The sequence below is a fragment of the Muntiacus reevesi genome, chromosome 2, assembly GCF_963930625.1.
Source record: "Muntiacus reevesi chromosome 2, mMunRee1.1, whole genome shotgun sequence".
Taxonomy (NCBI): Eukaryota; Metazoa; Chordata; class Mammalia; order Artiodactyla; family Cervidae; genus Muntiacus; species Muntiacus reevesi.
The window spans coordinates 248,050,458-248,066,152 of NC_089250.1; the positions used below are offsets into that span (position 1 = coordinate 248,050,458).

Sequence of the window (15,695 nt, forward strand, 5' to 3'; positions counted from 1 at the left end):
TGAGCTTTGTACCCTGAATTCCCACTTGGCCCGGTGCATCCTAGATCAGGGAAGCGCCAGGAATCAGGGATAAGAACTGCGCACCGTGGACTTAAGATGCGGAGGGCTGGTCTGGGTACCCAGCAGAGGCGGGTTGGGTGAGAACCGCTGAGAGCTTGCGCGAAAGCAGGGCTGAGCCTTTATCGATCGATGCGCTCGGCGTGCAGCGCGGCTAATGGAGTTGGCCAGGGATGGGTAGGGGCGGGGCGGGAGCTCCGACTGGGAAGGACTACCCTAGCGGCTAGTTCCTATTGGCTGACCGTTTGCAGGAGGCGGGCCCTGATTGGCCAGGCTGCTGTGAAGGCTGCGAGCGGCGGGGTTAAGAGCGTCGCTGCGGGCCGGGCCTAGGCACGAGACCCGAGAGCTGAGTCCGCTCCTCCGACCTGGAGCTGCGGTCCCTGCCATGGGTCGCTTCTGCCTCTACCGTCCCACCCTGCTCCCGGGTGCCCTCCTGTTCCTCCTGATGCTCGCAGATCCGGCGCTCCCGGCTGGAAGTCGGCCACCGGTGGTGCTGGGTGAGGCGCGCGTCCAGTTGTGGGTCCGTTCGTTCGTGCGTCCGGCTGGATGGGGTGCAGGCGGGGCTGTCTGCATCTCCTCTAAGCACGAGGTGGGGGAGCGTATGACTGTCTTGTCACCTGGGTCGGTCCGTCCACTTCCCGCTATGCTGGGCGCGGGTGTGGTCAAACTTGTCACCTTTCCCTGTAGAATGTGGGGGTAAGTGGGAGGGTTATCACGCTTTTATGCATCGGTCCGCGGGGTCGTCTCATTTCCAAGCTTCGCCTCTCCTTATCTCCATTTTTAAGCTGGAAAGACTGAGGCATTTTGGCCCTACTCCTGAGGGTAGGCGGTAGAGTGGCCTCGAAGTTGGCCCCCAGGGGTTTCAGCGTTGACTTGGTCTTGGCTAGTAGGCTGTCTCCCTCCACCCTTCCAGCCCGACACGTTTGCGGAGGGGGGGGGGGGGGGGCATTACTGAAAGTAAGCTTTTGGGGGAAGGATTACTCTCCTAGCCTGCCACCAGGGCCTTCCCCTAACTTATCAAATATGTGGCCTTGGGCCTGAGGGAGGAGGCCCAAGGGAATCTGAGGATGCATACAGGTGGAGGGAAGGGTTGAGACCCTGACTATGAAGAGATGTTGTATGGCACCCTTACCCCTGTCAGACCTACTTGGACTATGCTGTGTTGGGGCTAGGCAACCTCCCAGTCTTATCTCCTCCTCACTTCTAGCCCGGGGAGCTGTACAGAAGCCAGCAGTATTTCCTTGTGGTGGGTATGGCAGGGATGAGATCTCTGTCTTGGGGGTTTTGGATGCCTCATTCAGGCCATCATTCCCACAAAGAGCTGGGGTTGGCAGGCAGTGTGATCCCAAGGATCCTTCACCAGGAATTCTGGCCCAGGACATGCTCCCTGGGGGATACTGGACCCAGGTTCACCATGGAGTTTGGGCATATTTGGCCTTGCCTTCTGTAAGTTTGCAGGATGATCCCCAGAGGTAAGGTCTGTGCTAGGCAAACACAGAGAATCCATCCATCATGTCAGGGGTCAGGAAAGGTTTCCTGGAGTACACAGCTGGAGCCGAGGCCAGGAGAGTTCCAGGCAGAGGGAACTATGTATCAGAGGGAGGGAGCTGAGCAGTGCAGGCTGTCTGGAATGGAGTGGGGGAAGGAGTGGATGGTTAGGGCTCAAGACTGGTTGGGCCACCTGGACATCATCCTGGCGGCCTGCCAGGAGCATTGTGTGGACCTAAGGAGTACTGAGTATGAAGAATGTGGCGTTGGGAAGTATGTGATCTCTGATAGGCTGGGTCCTAGACCTTTTCTCCTGGATTGGTGCTAAATGCACTCATTTATTCATTCAGTTCTTAGTTATCCTCCATCACAGCAGAGGAGCCTCAGGGTGTACCTAGAAACACAGAGCAATTGGAATCCTAACCTGCCCAGCTTCTCAGAGAATGAGGCTATTGACGTTAGTCCTGATGAGAGGGTCACTTCCTAGGCAGGTTGATAAGAAGTCTAGGGGTCCCCAAGGAGAGAGGGGTCTGGAACTCTCAAGGGGGAAGAAAGGACAAACTTTTTTGTCCCTCTACATTCCTTAGGATTATATAACAATAATGTGTCCTGCTTGAGGACAGTCTCTGGAAAAAACCTTCTGGCCAATCCTGTTATCTTAAGGTGTAAATTATGGGAGTGGGTCTAGTGAGGTCTTTAGAACCTCCAGACATTCTTTTGATTCACTCTAATAACTAATTAGGGTTTCCCTAGTGGCTCAGAGGGTAAAGCATCTGCCTGTGATGCAGGAGACCCAGGTTCAATCCCTGGGTCGGGAAGATACCCTGGAGAAGGAAATGGCAACCCACTCCAGTATTCTTGCCTGGAGAATCCTATGGACAGAGGAGTCTGGTGGGCTACAGTCCACAGGGTCACAAAGAGTCAGACATGACTGAGCGACTACACACTTACACTTACACACTTAATAACTAATTAGAGAGTATATAACTCCATGGCTAACACTTGCAAGGGGGTACTCTTTCTGCCCCCTTCTTATGCCTATGTCAGAAGCTTTCTCTATCTCCTTTATACTTTAATAAAACTTTATTACACAAAAGCTCTGAGCGGTCAAACCTCGTCTCTGGCCCCAGATTGAATTCTTCTCCTCCGGAGGCCAAGAATCCCGGTGTCTTTTCTGTGGTTCAGCAACAACCTTTCACTGGGAAACCCCATGGTGGGCAGCAGACAAGTTGTTTCTGGGCACAAAGCAGGGACCTGACCTTGGCCATCAGAGGATCAGCATCCAAGGGTGACCAGTCTTCGTGGGTGGGTCTCCAATTGGTGGCAGAGGAAGTAGAGGCCAGGGGAGGGATACAGAAGGCCCTGGGCAGTGGGATGGAACTGTAGCAAACCATTTCCACCTCTTCCTGTGTTACTTGAGGTGAAAGGCATGTGGATGGCTCTTTCCTTCTTTCTAGGAAGTGACCCTTTTTTTTTTTTTTTTCAGTGGGTTTTGTCATACATTGATATGAATCAGCCATAGAGTTACACGAATTCCCCATCCTGGTCCCCCATCCCACCTCCCTCTCCACCCGATTCCTCTGGGTCTTCCCAGCCCACCAGGCCCGAACACTTGACTCATGCTTCCCACCTGGGCTGGTGTTCTGTTTCACCACAGATAATATACATGCTGTTCTTTCAAAACATCCCACCCTCACCTTCTCCCACAGAGTTCAAAAGTCTGTTCTGTACTTCTGCGTCTCTTCTTCTGCCCTGCATATAGGGCCATCGTTACCATCTTTCTAAATTCCGTATATATGTGTTAGTATACTGTAATGTTCTTTATCTTTCTGGCTTAGGAAGTGACCTTTTTAGAGGCCACATGCCCTGACCAAGGCAAAGAGTATCCAGGCAGAGCAGATCTGGTGACTTCCTCTTTCAGATATTTCCTCTGTGGTGGACACAGTAACCAAGGTTTCGCCACTGCATTGTCTAGTCCACAGGCGTGTCATCTAGGGGCTGTCGTGCTCCCCACTTCTGCACCGCATCACGAAGGGAGATGAGAACCGGTGCCATACCTCCCTCCCGTGGCTGCCCTGAGGACACCAAGGAGGGCATGTCCTCGGCAGGGCTGGGTTCACAGCTGGAGCCCAGTGAATGCCCAGGAGAGCCAAACACTGGTTGTGATCACAGACCCTACATGGGGCTATGTTTGGAAGGTATGAAGAGAGTGGCATGTGGGAGCAGTGAGGTCTGAAAGGTCACTGGGAGTAAAGGTAAAGGTCACTGGGATAGTGAAAGGCCTTGAAGGTGGGACAGTGAAGGAATGGAGGTGGGTGGGTTTGAGTGTCACAAGAAGTTAATAGTTAATGGATGGTATACTGCCCACAAGCATGTAGACATCCCCAGACTGGCTGGAACCAGAAGGTTGATGATCCTCCTTATCTCACCACCAGCCCATCAGAAGAATGTCCACGAGCTGATCATGTTCTCTTTGAACATTTACTATAAAACTTCTTATCACCCTCTCCAAGTTGGGACACACAGTTTTGAGGGCATGAGCCCGCTGTGGCCCCCTTTGCCTGGCAAAGCATTAAAGCAGGACTCTATATAGACTGAACAGGTAGAGAGAAGTCATCAGTAGAGCCTGGCCACACCCATCCCCATGGCGCTGTAACTGGAACCATATATAGCTTCTGGAGAGCCATTTCCAACCTAGGGTCCGGGTGTGCCAAGGTGCTGGAGTCCCCAGATGAGTTGCCCTCTGGAATCTTTAGCAGAATTTAGCAGCTGGGTTCTGACCTTTAGTAAGGTCTGAGGATCTAGGTAGGCTGGCCGGTGCCAGCTTCTCTCAACCTTTTTTGCTCATTGCCGCCTTCCACCAGCCTGTCCCAGAGTGCCTTCTTTGGATTTAGCTTTAACTGGTTAAGTGTCCATGTGCGCTGTCCTGTTTCTTGATCCTTCTTTCAGAGTATAAGACCCTGCCTATGAAGCAGTAACCGGCCTCTGTACCCTGACACCGAATTAAATCTCAAAGACAGAAATTTGGGTGAAGTAGAAAAGAATAGCTTTATTGCTTTGCCAGGCAAAGGGGCCACAGGGGCTCATGCCCTCAAAACTGTGTGTCCCAACTTGGAGAGGGTGATAACAAGTTTTATAGTAAAGGTTCAAAGAGAGTGTGATCAGCTTGTGGACATTTTTCTAGATATTCTTCTGATGGGTTGGTGGTGAGATAAGGAGGATCATCAACCTTCTGGTTCCAGCCAGTCTGGGGGCATCTACATGCTTGTGGACAGCATCAGTTCAGTTCAGTTCAGTTCCGTTGCTCAGCCGTGTCTGACTCTTTGCGACCCCATGGACTGCAGCACCCCAGTCTTCCCTGTCTGTCACCAACTCCCCGAGCTTGCTCAAACTCATGTCCATTGAGTCTGTGATGCCATCCAACCATCTCATCCTCTGTCATCCCCTTCTCCTCCTGCCTTCAATCTTGCCCAGCATCAGGGTCTTTTCCAATGAATCAGTTCTTTACATCAGGTGGCCAAAGTATTGAAGTTTCAGCTTCAGTGTCAGTCCTTCCAGTGAATATTCAGGACTGATCTCCTTTAGGATGGACTGGTTGGATCTCCTTGCAGTCCAAGGGACTCTCAAGAGTCTTCTCCAACACCACAGTTCAAAAGCATCAATTCTTTGGTGCTCAGCTTTCTTTATAGTTCAACTCTCACATCCATACATGACTATTGGAAACACTATAGCTTTGACTAGACGGATCTTTTTTTTTTTTTTTTTTTTTTAAGAGAAGTCTCTGCCTTTATTGGCCAGCAGGTTACTTGAGGGGGTTGAAGCGGGAGGAATGGGTAGCCCCGATACCAGGCTGGCCATGCTTCATGGGCTTGTAGGTGATGGAAAACTCTCCTAGGTAGTGGCTGATTATCTCAGCCTTGATTTCCACCTGGTTGAAGGTCTTGTGGTTGTAGACGCCCACCATCTCTGGCAGGATGATCATGTCGCAGATGTGTCTTCACCACCTCGAGTTTCTCCATGGGCGGCACATCCTTCTTGGCTTTGAGCAGCTGCTTCAGCAGCAGTGCTGCCTCCTCCGCAGGCCACAGTTCAGCTGCCGCCGCTGGCGCACATTGTATAGCTGCATCAGCTGCTCATAGGCCATGTCCAGCAGTTGGTTGAGGTCCACGCTGCCACAGTAGGTGAACTTGCAGAACGTCCGCTTCCTCTTCTGTTCCACTTCCATCATCTTGTCAGTTCTTCAGAAAGACTGGACGGACCTTTGTTGGCATAGTAATGTCTCTGCTTTGTAATATGCTGTCTAGGTTGGTCCTAGCTTTTCTTCCAAGGAGCAAGTGTCTTTTAATTTCATGGCTGCAGTCACCATCTGCAGTGATTTTGGAGCCCAAGAAAAGAAAGTCTGTCACTGTTTCCATTGTTTCCCCATCTATCTGCCATGAGGTGATGGGACCGGATGCCATGATCTTCGTTTTTTGAATGTTGAGTTTTAAGCCAGCTTTTCACTTTCCTCTTTCACTTTCATCAAGAGGCTCTTTAGTTCTTCTTCACTTTCTGCCATAAGGGTGGTGTCATCTGCGTATCTGAGGTTATTGATATTTCTCCCAGTAATCTTGATTCCAGCTTGTGCTTCTAGTCTTTCCCATTCTATTATTTTCCTCTATTTCTTTGCATTGATCGCTGAGGAAGGCTTTCTTATCTCTCCTTGCTATTCTTTGGAACTCTGCATTCAGATGGGTCTATCTTTCCTTTTCTCCTTTGCCTTTCACGTCTTTTCCTTTCTCAGCTAGTTGTAAGGCCTCCTCAGACAACCATTTGACCTTTTTGCATTTCTTTTTCCTGGAGATGGTCTTGATCACTGCCTCCTGTACAATTTCATGAACCTCTGTCCACAGTTCTGCAGGCACTCTGTCAGATCTAACCCCTTGAATATGCTTTTCACTTCCAGTGTGCCATCCATACCGTGTTAACTTCTACCTGAAGGGGGTTTTGATATCTGAAAATAGCTCAAAGATACACTGTGTGTATGCCTTCATGGAGAACAACAGGACCTGGCCCCAAGGCTGCACTGTTTTTTTCTGACTAACTTTTCCTCCCAGGTCTCCCATCCCCTCCCTTTGCTAATTAACCACTGCTTGAATCTGCCCCTTGGGACTCAGGGAAAGTCATGAGGCTGAAAGAAGCCTGTTTCCCATAATCAAAGAAATGGTGGACACAGAAAGGCTTTTGTGTCCAGGAGCCCCACAGGGCCCTGCTGTCACCTGCTCTGCAGCCTGGGACAGCTGTGGGGAGAAGGCCTGTGGGTATCCGGCCAGGCCCAGGGCCTCATTCATGCTCTGTGTCCCCCTTCAGTGCCCGGTGATTTGGGCAACCAGCTGGAGGCAAAGCTGGACAAGCCGTCCGTCGTGCACTACCTCTGCTCCAAGAGGACGGATAGCTACTTCACACTGTGGCTGAACCTGGAGCTGCTGCTGCCCGTCATCATTGACTGCTGGATCGACAATATCAGGTGAGCCCTGGGGCACAACAGGGTGCTGCTTCCTGACCTAGTCCAGAGATGCCTCCAGGGCCTGTTTCTATCTTATCTGTGCCTCAAGGGACCTCGAGGTCACTGACCTTTCTCCCTTCCCCTATCTGGTCTGCACTACCTCTGCACCCTCCCAGCCGGAACTTTCTACCCTCTCCTCCTCCAGTGCTTCTTGCCCTGTTTGTGGTTTCTAGGCTCCAGTTCCTATTCACAGCCTCGCTTCGCCTCCTTCCCCCACCCCTTCCCTTGCCTCTGCTTTGGTCACGCCTGCTTCTCCAGCTTCTTGTTTTTCCTGGGATTCCTTTCCACTTGCTCTTTCACTCTAGAATCTCTCTCCACCATTTGCCTGATCAACTTTCTCCCATTCACTGTTTAAAACCCAAGCCTGAGATTTTCCTGGTGGTCCAGTAGTTAAGACTCTGCATTTCCAGTGCAGGGGGCTCAGGTTCGATCTGTGGTCAGAGAACTAGATTTCACATGCCACGTGGTGCGGCCAAACAAATCTCCACTGTCCCTCTCCCCCAGACTGATTCCTGTGTGAAGTCTCCCTGCTAGTCCTCAGAGCTCTTAATCTCTCTTTCTGCCTCTTGTAACTTGTACTCGTGGCCTGCCAAACATTGTTTTCTAGGATGTTTCTCCCATTATAAGATAGTCACTGTTAAGAATTACTCATTATTGAAGATAGACACTATATATTTTATGTATTTTCTTCTTTCTTTTTTTTTTGGCTGCATTGTGCGGCTTGCGCGATCTCATTCCCCAACCATGGATTGGACCCAGACCTCAGCTGTAAAAGCGCTAAGTCCTAGTGGCTAGACCACCAGGGAACACCTCCCCCACTTTTTTTCATTGAGTCTTACAGCAACCCTGTGAAATAGTGCTGTAACTTGTGTTACAGATGAGGAGATCTGGAAGCTCAAAAGGGTTACAAAATTGTTTGGGGTCTCTCAGCTAATAAATGGCAAACTGAAATTCAATCCAGAGTTGTGTGTGTCTGAGCTCAGGGCTCCTGAGCATATTCTGAGCACATTGAGCTTCCTGAAGGCAGCGACTGTGTCTCTTTTATCTTTAAAGCTGTAGAACCTGAAACATAATTGGTGTTCAGTAAGTATTTGAACTGAATGGAGTCTTACAAGTGAAAATGTTTTCCTTGAAGGCACACTACCTGGTTCCAGCCAGTTCTCTGGGTGCCCTGCCTTTCCCTGTTGTTTATTTCACCAGCTTTCTTGACTCTTCCTTCTCCTCGTGTGATCTGGGCTATTTCTGGGATGTTGATCTGCATTTCTATTTTTGTGGTGGAGACGTAATGGTCTCAGGTAATGCCAGCTGGAGGGGCAGACTGACCCGGAAAGGGGCTTGTCTACCTTCATTGGGCTTCTGACCTGTTGGGACTTGAATCCAGACCAGAGTGCTTTGGCCTTCTAGAACTTTATTGAGTGGTCATTGAGATGATCTCCAGATAGCCCTGGAGAGAGTGGGTCCCAGGACTTTTATTTGGGCCAGTGTTGGGTACTTATCAGCTTTCTGTGGCTGATCCCTAAGGGTGGGTGGGACTCAGGACCACTGGGGATTGCAGGTCTAGCCTGTGCTTCCTCAGGCACCTTTGCTTCCTTCTTATCTGGGGAGGCTAGAGCAGAGGTCCTGACCTGGCACAAGGCTCTCCTCCTGTCTCCTACCACCCTGGCCCCATCATTTCTCCAGGCCTTGCCCACCAGCTCACATGGCAGCCACTGGTGCTCAGGGTTTCTCTGTCTGGTTCCTTTTTGTGTTGCATTCATCATATGCTTTGCCCTGGTCGTGTTAGGGTGGATGGCAGGAACTGAATCCATGGAGACAAAGTGGTGGGAGCCTGCAAAGTTAGGCTGCTTGTGTTTTGGGATAAAGTGTGATGTTCATGGCAGAGCCAGGCCTGGCAGCCAGGTCCCTCTCCCCACAAGATCTAAAGCGTGCATTCTCACGTGGGTGACACTGAGGAGAAGGGAATATTGCCCGATGGGTTCTGGAGCCAGTCTCTGGAGTGAGCCTTGATGGGGTCCTCATTTAGATGTGCTTGCTCAGATCTGCGGACTTCCCTGGTGGCTCAGTGAATCTGCCTGCCAATGCAGGAGACGCAGGTTCAACCCCTGGGTCAAGAAGTTCCCCTGGAGAAGGAAATGGCAACCCACTCCAGTATCCTTGCCTGAAAAATTCCATGGACAGAGGAGTATGGCGGGCTACAGTCTATGGGGCTGCAAAAGAGTCAGACATGATTTAGCAACTAAACAACAACAACAACTTGGATCTATGCTTTACAAACTTGCTTTGTTACTTTCTGGTCTCTATACATCTGGCCAGACCTGAGGATGGGAAGGGAATATGGCTCAGGGCCCAGGACAGTATTGGGACATGTCAACTTTGGTGTTGCCTCTGGGTCACTGGCTCAGTATCCCTTCCCGGCAGGCTGGTCTACAACCAAATGTCCCGCACCACCCAGTTTCCCGACGGTGTGGATGTGCGTGTCCCTGGCTTTGGGGACACCTTCTCACTGGAGTTCCTGGACCCCAGCAAAAGCAGCGTGGGTATGTAGCCCTCCCTCATGACCCCTAGGGAATGGGGATGGAGGTTCTGAGGGATTCCTAGAGTGGGAGGAACCCTGCTGGTTTGAAGGGGTGGCTTGTGAACCATCTCTGATCCATGTGGGCACAGACCTGTAGAGTGCTTCCCTGGGGATCTCCTGGCTGTAGATGTCACAGTCTCTTTGGTAGGCATGGTGTGGCTGGCTGACAGTGACAATACTCTGTCTAAATGTAAGCATTTCTGTCTACAGGTTCCTATTTCCATACCATGGTGGAGAGCCTTGTGGGCTGGGGCTACGAACGAGGCAAGGATGTCCGGGGGGCCCCCTACGACTGGCGCCGAGCTCCAAGTAAGTGGCTGCTCTGGTTTCCTCCCAGAGGCCATGGGAGGTGGGAAGGAGGAGATCACAGCCACCACAGGCCCTGGGCCTTCCCCTACGCCTGAGTCTCTGGCATCCAGCCCAGCCGTCACTGCTCCCATTTCTGGTCACCCTGTCCTGCCTTTCCCCCACCCTCAGCCCAGGATTTCTGGGCCTCTGAGCCCTTGGAAGAGCAAATGAGGCAGAGGAGGGGGAAAGGAGCTCCTCTGTTTGCTCCCTTTGTGAAAATTGAGGGGAAACCATACCCCTCCCCTTGGAATTTTTACACTCTCCCCACCCGTGTAGTCCTGGGTCTGGCCTGAGACATGGGTTCGTGGTTCAGGCCCAATGACCCTTCCTGCCTGACCCCTGCCTGACTTTGGCCTGCAGATGAAAACGGGCCCTACTTTCTGGCCCTCCGCAAGATGATCGAGGAGATGTACCATCTGTACGGGGGCCCTGTGGTGCTGGTGGCCCACAGTATGGGCAACATGTACACGCTCTACTTTCTGCAGCGGCAGCCACAGGACTGGAAGGACAAGTACATCCGTGCCTTTGTGGCACTGGGTCCGCCCTGGGGGGGCGTGGCCAAGACCCTGCGTGTCCTGGCGTCAGGTAAGATCCCACCTGGCCCAGCGTCAGGAGGGCTGGTGCTGGGGGTGACACAGTCTCTTTCCCTCTCTTGTGTCCTCCTGGGCCACCCTCATGTCTCTTCTCTTGGGTCTTAGAGCCTTCCCTCTCCAGAGTGGTATTCTTTTCCAGACATCTCTTTCTGAAAGAGAGTATAACACTACTAAATTCACTTCTTTAGTCGACGACCCTTGTTATCTGTGTAAGTTGCCTGCAGCATGTGCGCAGAGTGGCGTAACTGTTGGTCATACAGGGTACACGTGTACACACACACACACTGTGTGGGCCTGGCTGGTCTAACTTGGTTTGATGCAGAATTTTCTGGAAGAGTGACTTCCCTGATGGTTCAGTGGTTAAGACTCTGTGCTTCCACTGCAGGAGGTGCAGGTTCAATCCCTGGTCAGGAAACTAAGATGTCACTGCCAAACAATAAAAAATTCTCTGCGGGAGACTTCTCCCTCTCTTTGACCCCCCCCCTCCTCATTTCTTCATCCCCACTTTCACCCCAGAGAAGAAAGGCTGGGCTTCAGCTTCCTGTTTATGAGTTACACCTCCCTCTGCAGCTGTGGGCAGCCTCTGTGGGCAACACAAAAAGGAAACAGGTGCAGGTTTATCCGGGCCCACTTGCTTGGCAGTTGGGAAAACCACCTCCTTCCCTGTTCCTTTCCAATCTACCTGCCTTTTCACAACTGTTAGAACCTGCCAGCTGGAGCCAGTGGGCTTTCCTCCCTCTGCTAGGACTGGACATGCACTGTATGACCCCTCACTGTGGGAGTTGTGAGCCAGGACCAGGCCGAGCATCTGATGAGCTTTCTTCCTCAAGTGACCAGCACTGCCTGACTTGCCTATTGGTCACGTGATCACTGTGATCAGGCTTCTGTCTGGAGTAACCCTGAATTAGTTGGACAGCAGATCCAGTTATAGTGAGGACTCATCACACTGTCTACTCTGTCCAGCCTGGCCCTGAAAGGACACCCTCTGAGGTGTGGGCACCCTCTGAGTTTGAGACAGGTTGCTATGGGGAAATTCAGAGCTGGCCCTTTCAGAGATTCCCCGTGAGCCCCCTTAGAGCTCTGCTTCAGACTCTGGGAAACTGCTGTCAGGCTGTGGCAGTCTAGGAGTGGGGGTGGGGCAGGAAGGGTGGCAGTCGTGGACCCCCAGCTAGGGATTCCCTTTCCTGAGGAGTTCTGGAGCGAGGCCCCGTCAGGCAGAGCTGAAGGTCTGCAGTCAGAGTTGGGGTGATGGGTGGCTCTGGATTCTGAGTAGGACATGGGGTCCATGTTTCCAAGTTCCTGCTTATCCTCTGGAGATCTCACTGGCCTGTGGTGTTTGTGTTATTGGCATTTCTCTGTCCACGGCCTCCCCTCCTGCCCTGTCTCCTGCAGGTACGGGTGCCCAGGTGCCAGGTAGGTGGGTGGGATGAGACCAGGGCTGATTTGGCTGCAGGTCTGAGCGTAGGAAGGGGAAAAGGTTTACAAAGCTCAGTGTAATAAAAGATTGAGAAGAATGTGTCTCTGGGCTGCCAAGCTGCTGACTCACCTTCGACAGGGTCAGTGCCCACTGGCTCGGTGATAAGTACTCTGAGGAGGGTATTGTTTTTAACCACAAATCACCCCATGGGTGTGTCCTCCTGAACCCCTAGTGACAAAATGCAAAAGGAAAGGAACAAATCTTGGTCATGTGCTTCCCAGGTGGAGCAAAAATACAGAGAAATAGGGGAGTTGTCATGATGTTCACAGTGTAGCAATGGTGGAGTGCTGGCTGGGCACTGGCAGGGGGCCTGTGGTGAGCACGCTGCCCAGCTAGTTGGCATTCCTGACCACAGACTGACCTAACCCCACAGGAGACAACAACCGGATCCCGGTCATTGGGTCCCTGAAGATCCGGGCACAGCAGCGGTCTGCCGTCTCCACCACTTGGCTGCTGCCCTACAACTATACCTGGTCGCCACAGAAGGTCTTCGTGCGCACACCTAAGGCCAACTACACGCTGCAGGACTACCACCAGTTCTTCCAGGACATCGGCTTTGAAGACGGCTGGTTCATGCGGCAGGACACGGAGGGGCTGGTTGAGGCCACAGTGCCACCGGGTGTGCGGCTGCACTGCCTCTACGGCACGGGCGTCCCCACGCCAGAGTCCTTCGACTATGAGAGCTTCCCAGACCGTGACCCGAAAATCCACTATGGCAGCGGTGATGGCACTGTGAACTTGCAGAGTGCCCTGCACTGCCAGACCTGGCGTGGCGTCCAGAAGCAAGAAGTGTCACTGCAGGTGCTGCCAGGCAATGAGCATATTGCTATGCTGGCCAACACCACTACCCTGGCCTACCTGAAACATGTGCTTCTCGGGCCCTGATGCCCATGGCGGGCAGGGCCATGCGGTGACCCAGCCGCCGCTGCTTCTTCTGGCTGCTTGTACCATGGCCCACCAAGTTTAGCGGTTTGTGACTGATCATCTAAACTCCTAGATCTTGAGTTGTGAAATGGGGAAATGGTGTTTTTTTATCCTTCCTCTCTGGAATCGAGGAAGACATAGTCTGGACTTACTTGAGGGACCCTTGATGGCAAGAGTGCTACTGCTGGTGGAATTATGACCTCAGGATAGCTCCACAGGGGGATTGACTGGCACCTGGCCCCACTCGCCAGTGCCGGGACCATGTGTTCTTCCTACCCCCGTGGCCTTTTCACACTCATCCACCAGGCCCTGGCTCCTCAGCCTTCTGATGAGGGATCTTACTAGCCTGTGGTCCCTAGGACGGGCTCCTGGTCTCTAGGGTGCCCCTTCTCACACACTGGCCACATGTCGGCCTGCTACTGGCCATGAGTGACTGGAGCTGCTGGATTCCCTGTGGCCTAACTGCTCATTCAGTCCAACTGTGGCTTTCTGGGAGCAGCCTAGTTCCCCCTGCAGGCAGGGGTGGGTTGTTGTCTTCTCCATGTGTTCCCAGGGTTCCTCGAGTGTTCCCCAGGGCCTGGGGCATTCACTCCTACCTCTCTTACCTCTAAGAACAGCCTAGCTCAGGGCTAGGGACTGGGTCCCAGGAGCCCTGATCTCCATGGTTGGGCTGTGCACACAGTATTGATGCTATCTCCCTTCACCCTGGGGCTGTGGGTCAAGGATGAGAGCGGGCCTGGTGCTTCGCCCTTTAGGTACTCATGAAGAAACAGAACTCAAGGAAGCAGCCAAGGCCAGTCAGAGCCGCGCAGAGCTGCCCTCTTGCTAACCTGCCACATAGCTAGCTGCCCTGCCCTAGGGTCTCTGCCCTACCCAGGTAGACTGGCACAGGACTGAGAGGAGGTGGGACTCTTGCCCACTCTGCCCAGCACCTATCTCTAGCAGGTAGCTCAGTGGTGTTTAGTGAGCAGGGACCAGCCCAGAAACTCGAGTGGGCCCCTGAGAGAGCCAGGTGCCTTGAGGGTCCCCTGGGGGTTTTCTTCCTGCTGCATGACTCTCCCTGTGACAGGAGGAAAGGAGGATCAGGATCTGCCCTGGTGGTCTCCAAGTGGCCGACACCCAAGACTTGGGTCTGGCCTCTAGGGTGGGGCCCTAAAGCCACAGTCAGGCTGGACTGTGCTTCGCTCCTCCAAGATTTCTGAGAAGTGGGATTTTCTCTGTCGCATTCATACCCAGCATCAGTTTTCCCCTTTGTTCCTGAGCGGGGGGCCCCGTATGGGACTCTAAGCAGGCTGTACCTCAGTTCTGGCAATAAAAGTATTCTGGATGCTGTAAAATGCCCTGGCCTAGCCTCTGCTCTGAGCATGAGAGGAGGGAGGTAGTGGAAGGTGAGGGGGCTAGAGAGGCAGGTAATCAGGGGGTTAGACCCTGACCTTTCGTGGGGACTTGATGGGGTCTTTCAGCACCAAAGTGTGGCTCCTGGGCTCTTTTGGGGCTTTATCCTCCTGCCCTCTCTCTGGGAATCTAGTTCCCGTCCTGGGACTGAGAACCAGGACCTGAAACACTCCTGTTGGAGTGAAGCTCTTGTCCTATCCCTTCGGCTATCTGGTCAACAGACCCCAAATGTCACCTGAGAGCTGGCAGCCAAGGGCAATTCTGCCGGTCACCCTGGTTGGACTCCCCTTCCCAGCCTCTACCCTCCCTCAACTTACAGGTCTCAGCATTCTTTGAATTTTTTTTAGGATGCCACCCTTCTACTTAGCTTCATAAGCTCATCTGCCCACCATCTGTCCATCTTTGGGGACAGGGTAAGACTGAGGAAGGGGGAGAGACCAAGATGGGCAGAGACAGGGACTGAGAGACTGGGGAGCAAATGAAGATGAGACAGGAAAACATGCATAGTGATGGGACTCAGGTCTGAATTCTGTTGGGCAGAGCTGAGGGCCAGTGTGGGTGGTGGGAGCCCCAATTCCTGCCTCCTTCAATAGGAGCCTGGCTAGCCTAGGTTTTAGGCATCAATACATCCTGGGCCAGTAGAGGGCGATCTGAACCCTCTCACTACACCAGTTACTGGCCAACCTGGAAAAATGTGTTGCGCTGAGGGTTAGGATGTCTAGAAGTACACTGGATGTATATCTAGAAATAGAAATACCGCTGGATGTCTGGAAATCCAGCTGCATCTCTGGCCTTAGAGAAATGATGACAATATGAAAGGGAGTAAGCCCTTACCCCCAGGTGCTGCCCAGCCTGTTAGCTATGCCCTGACATCTTATCTGATATTCACTGCCTTATAGCCACCTTCACCCCTGACCTATTTCAACCCCACTTCTACCCTCAGTTTCACAGCTGCAGAGAAAGGATATGGAGTTAGAGCATGCTTCAGGACTGGCAGAAAGGGGTTCAAATCTGAGTTTTACCAGCTCCAGCTAAGTAGTCTGACTCCCTGAGCCTCAGTCTGTTCATTTGAAGAATGGGGATGAATAAATGTACCTTCCATGGTGGTCCTGAGGAACACTGATGGTGTTAGAGAACATCTGATTCAGCACTTGATTCATAATAGCTTTCAGGTGGCAGGATGCTGGCAGGGTGTGAGACAGTGAAGCCGGAGGTTCTGGGAGTTTGCAGGCCATGTATGTTGCTGATACAAGGACAAGTGGACTGGCTGCCGTTGAGTGACACAAGTATCCA

The 15,695-nt window shown here is 52.4% G+C and overlaps 1 protein-coding gene, 1 non-coding gene and 1 pseudogene across 3 annotated transcripts; 2 read left to right on the forward strand and 1 right to left on the reverse strand.

Moving 5' to 3' along the window:
• Window positions 1–354: 354 nt before the first annotated feature.
• PLA2G15 (phospholipase A2 group XV) lies at window positions 355–14,344 on the forward strand. Of its 2 annotated transcripts, none has more exons than XM_065925609.1 (6): window positions 355–554; window positions 6,895–7,051; window positions 9,509–9,627; window positions 9,876–9,974; window positions 10,374–10,598; window positions 12,457–14,344. In XM_065925609.1, the coding sequence occupies exons 1-6, from the start codon at window positions 443–445 to the stop codon at window positions 12,966–12,968; spliced, it is 1,224 nt and encodes a 407-aa protein (XP_065781681.1). In that variant the 5' UTR covers window positions 355–442; the 3' UTR covers window positions 12,969–14,344. The 2 variants fall into 2 exon arrangements, with proteins under 2 accessions (XP_065781681.1, XP_065781682.1); XM_065925610.1 differs by having other exon boundaries at window positions 10,499–10,598; window positions 12,457–12,722.
• Window positions 2,292–2,363, forward strand: TRNAH-GUG (transfer RNA histidin (anticodon GUG)). Its single transcript has one exon. It is a non-coding gene; the product is annotated as a tRNA-His (tRNA).
• Window positions 5,348–5,773, reverse strand: LOC136158721 (small ribosomal subunit protein uS19 pseudogene; annotated as a pseudogene).
• Window positions 14,345–15,695: the final 1,351 nt, after the last annotated feature.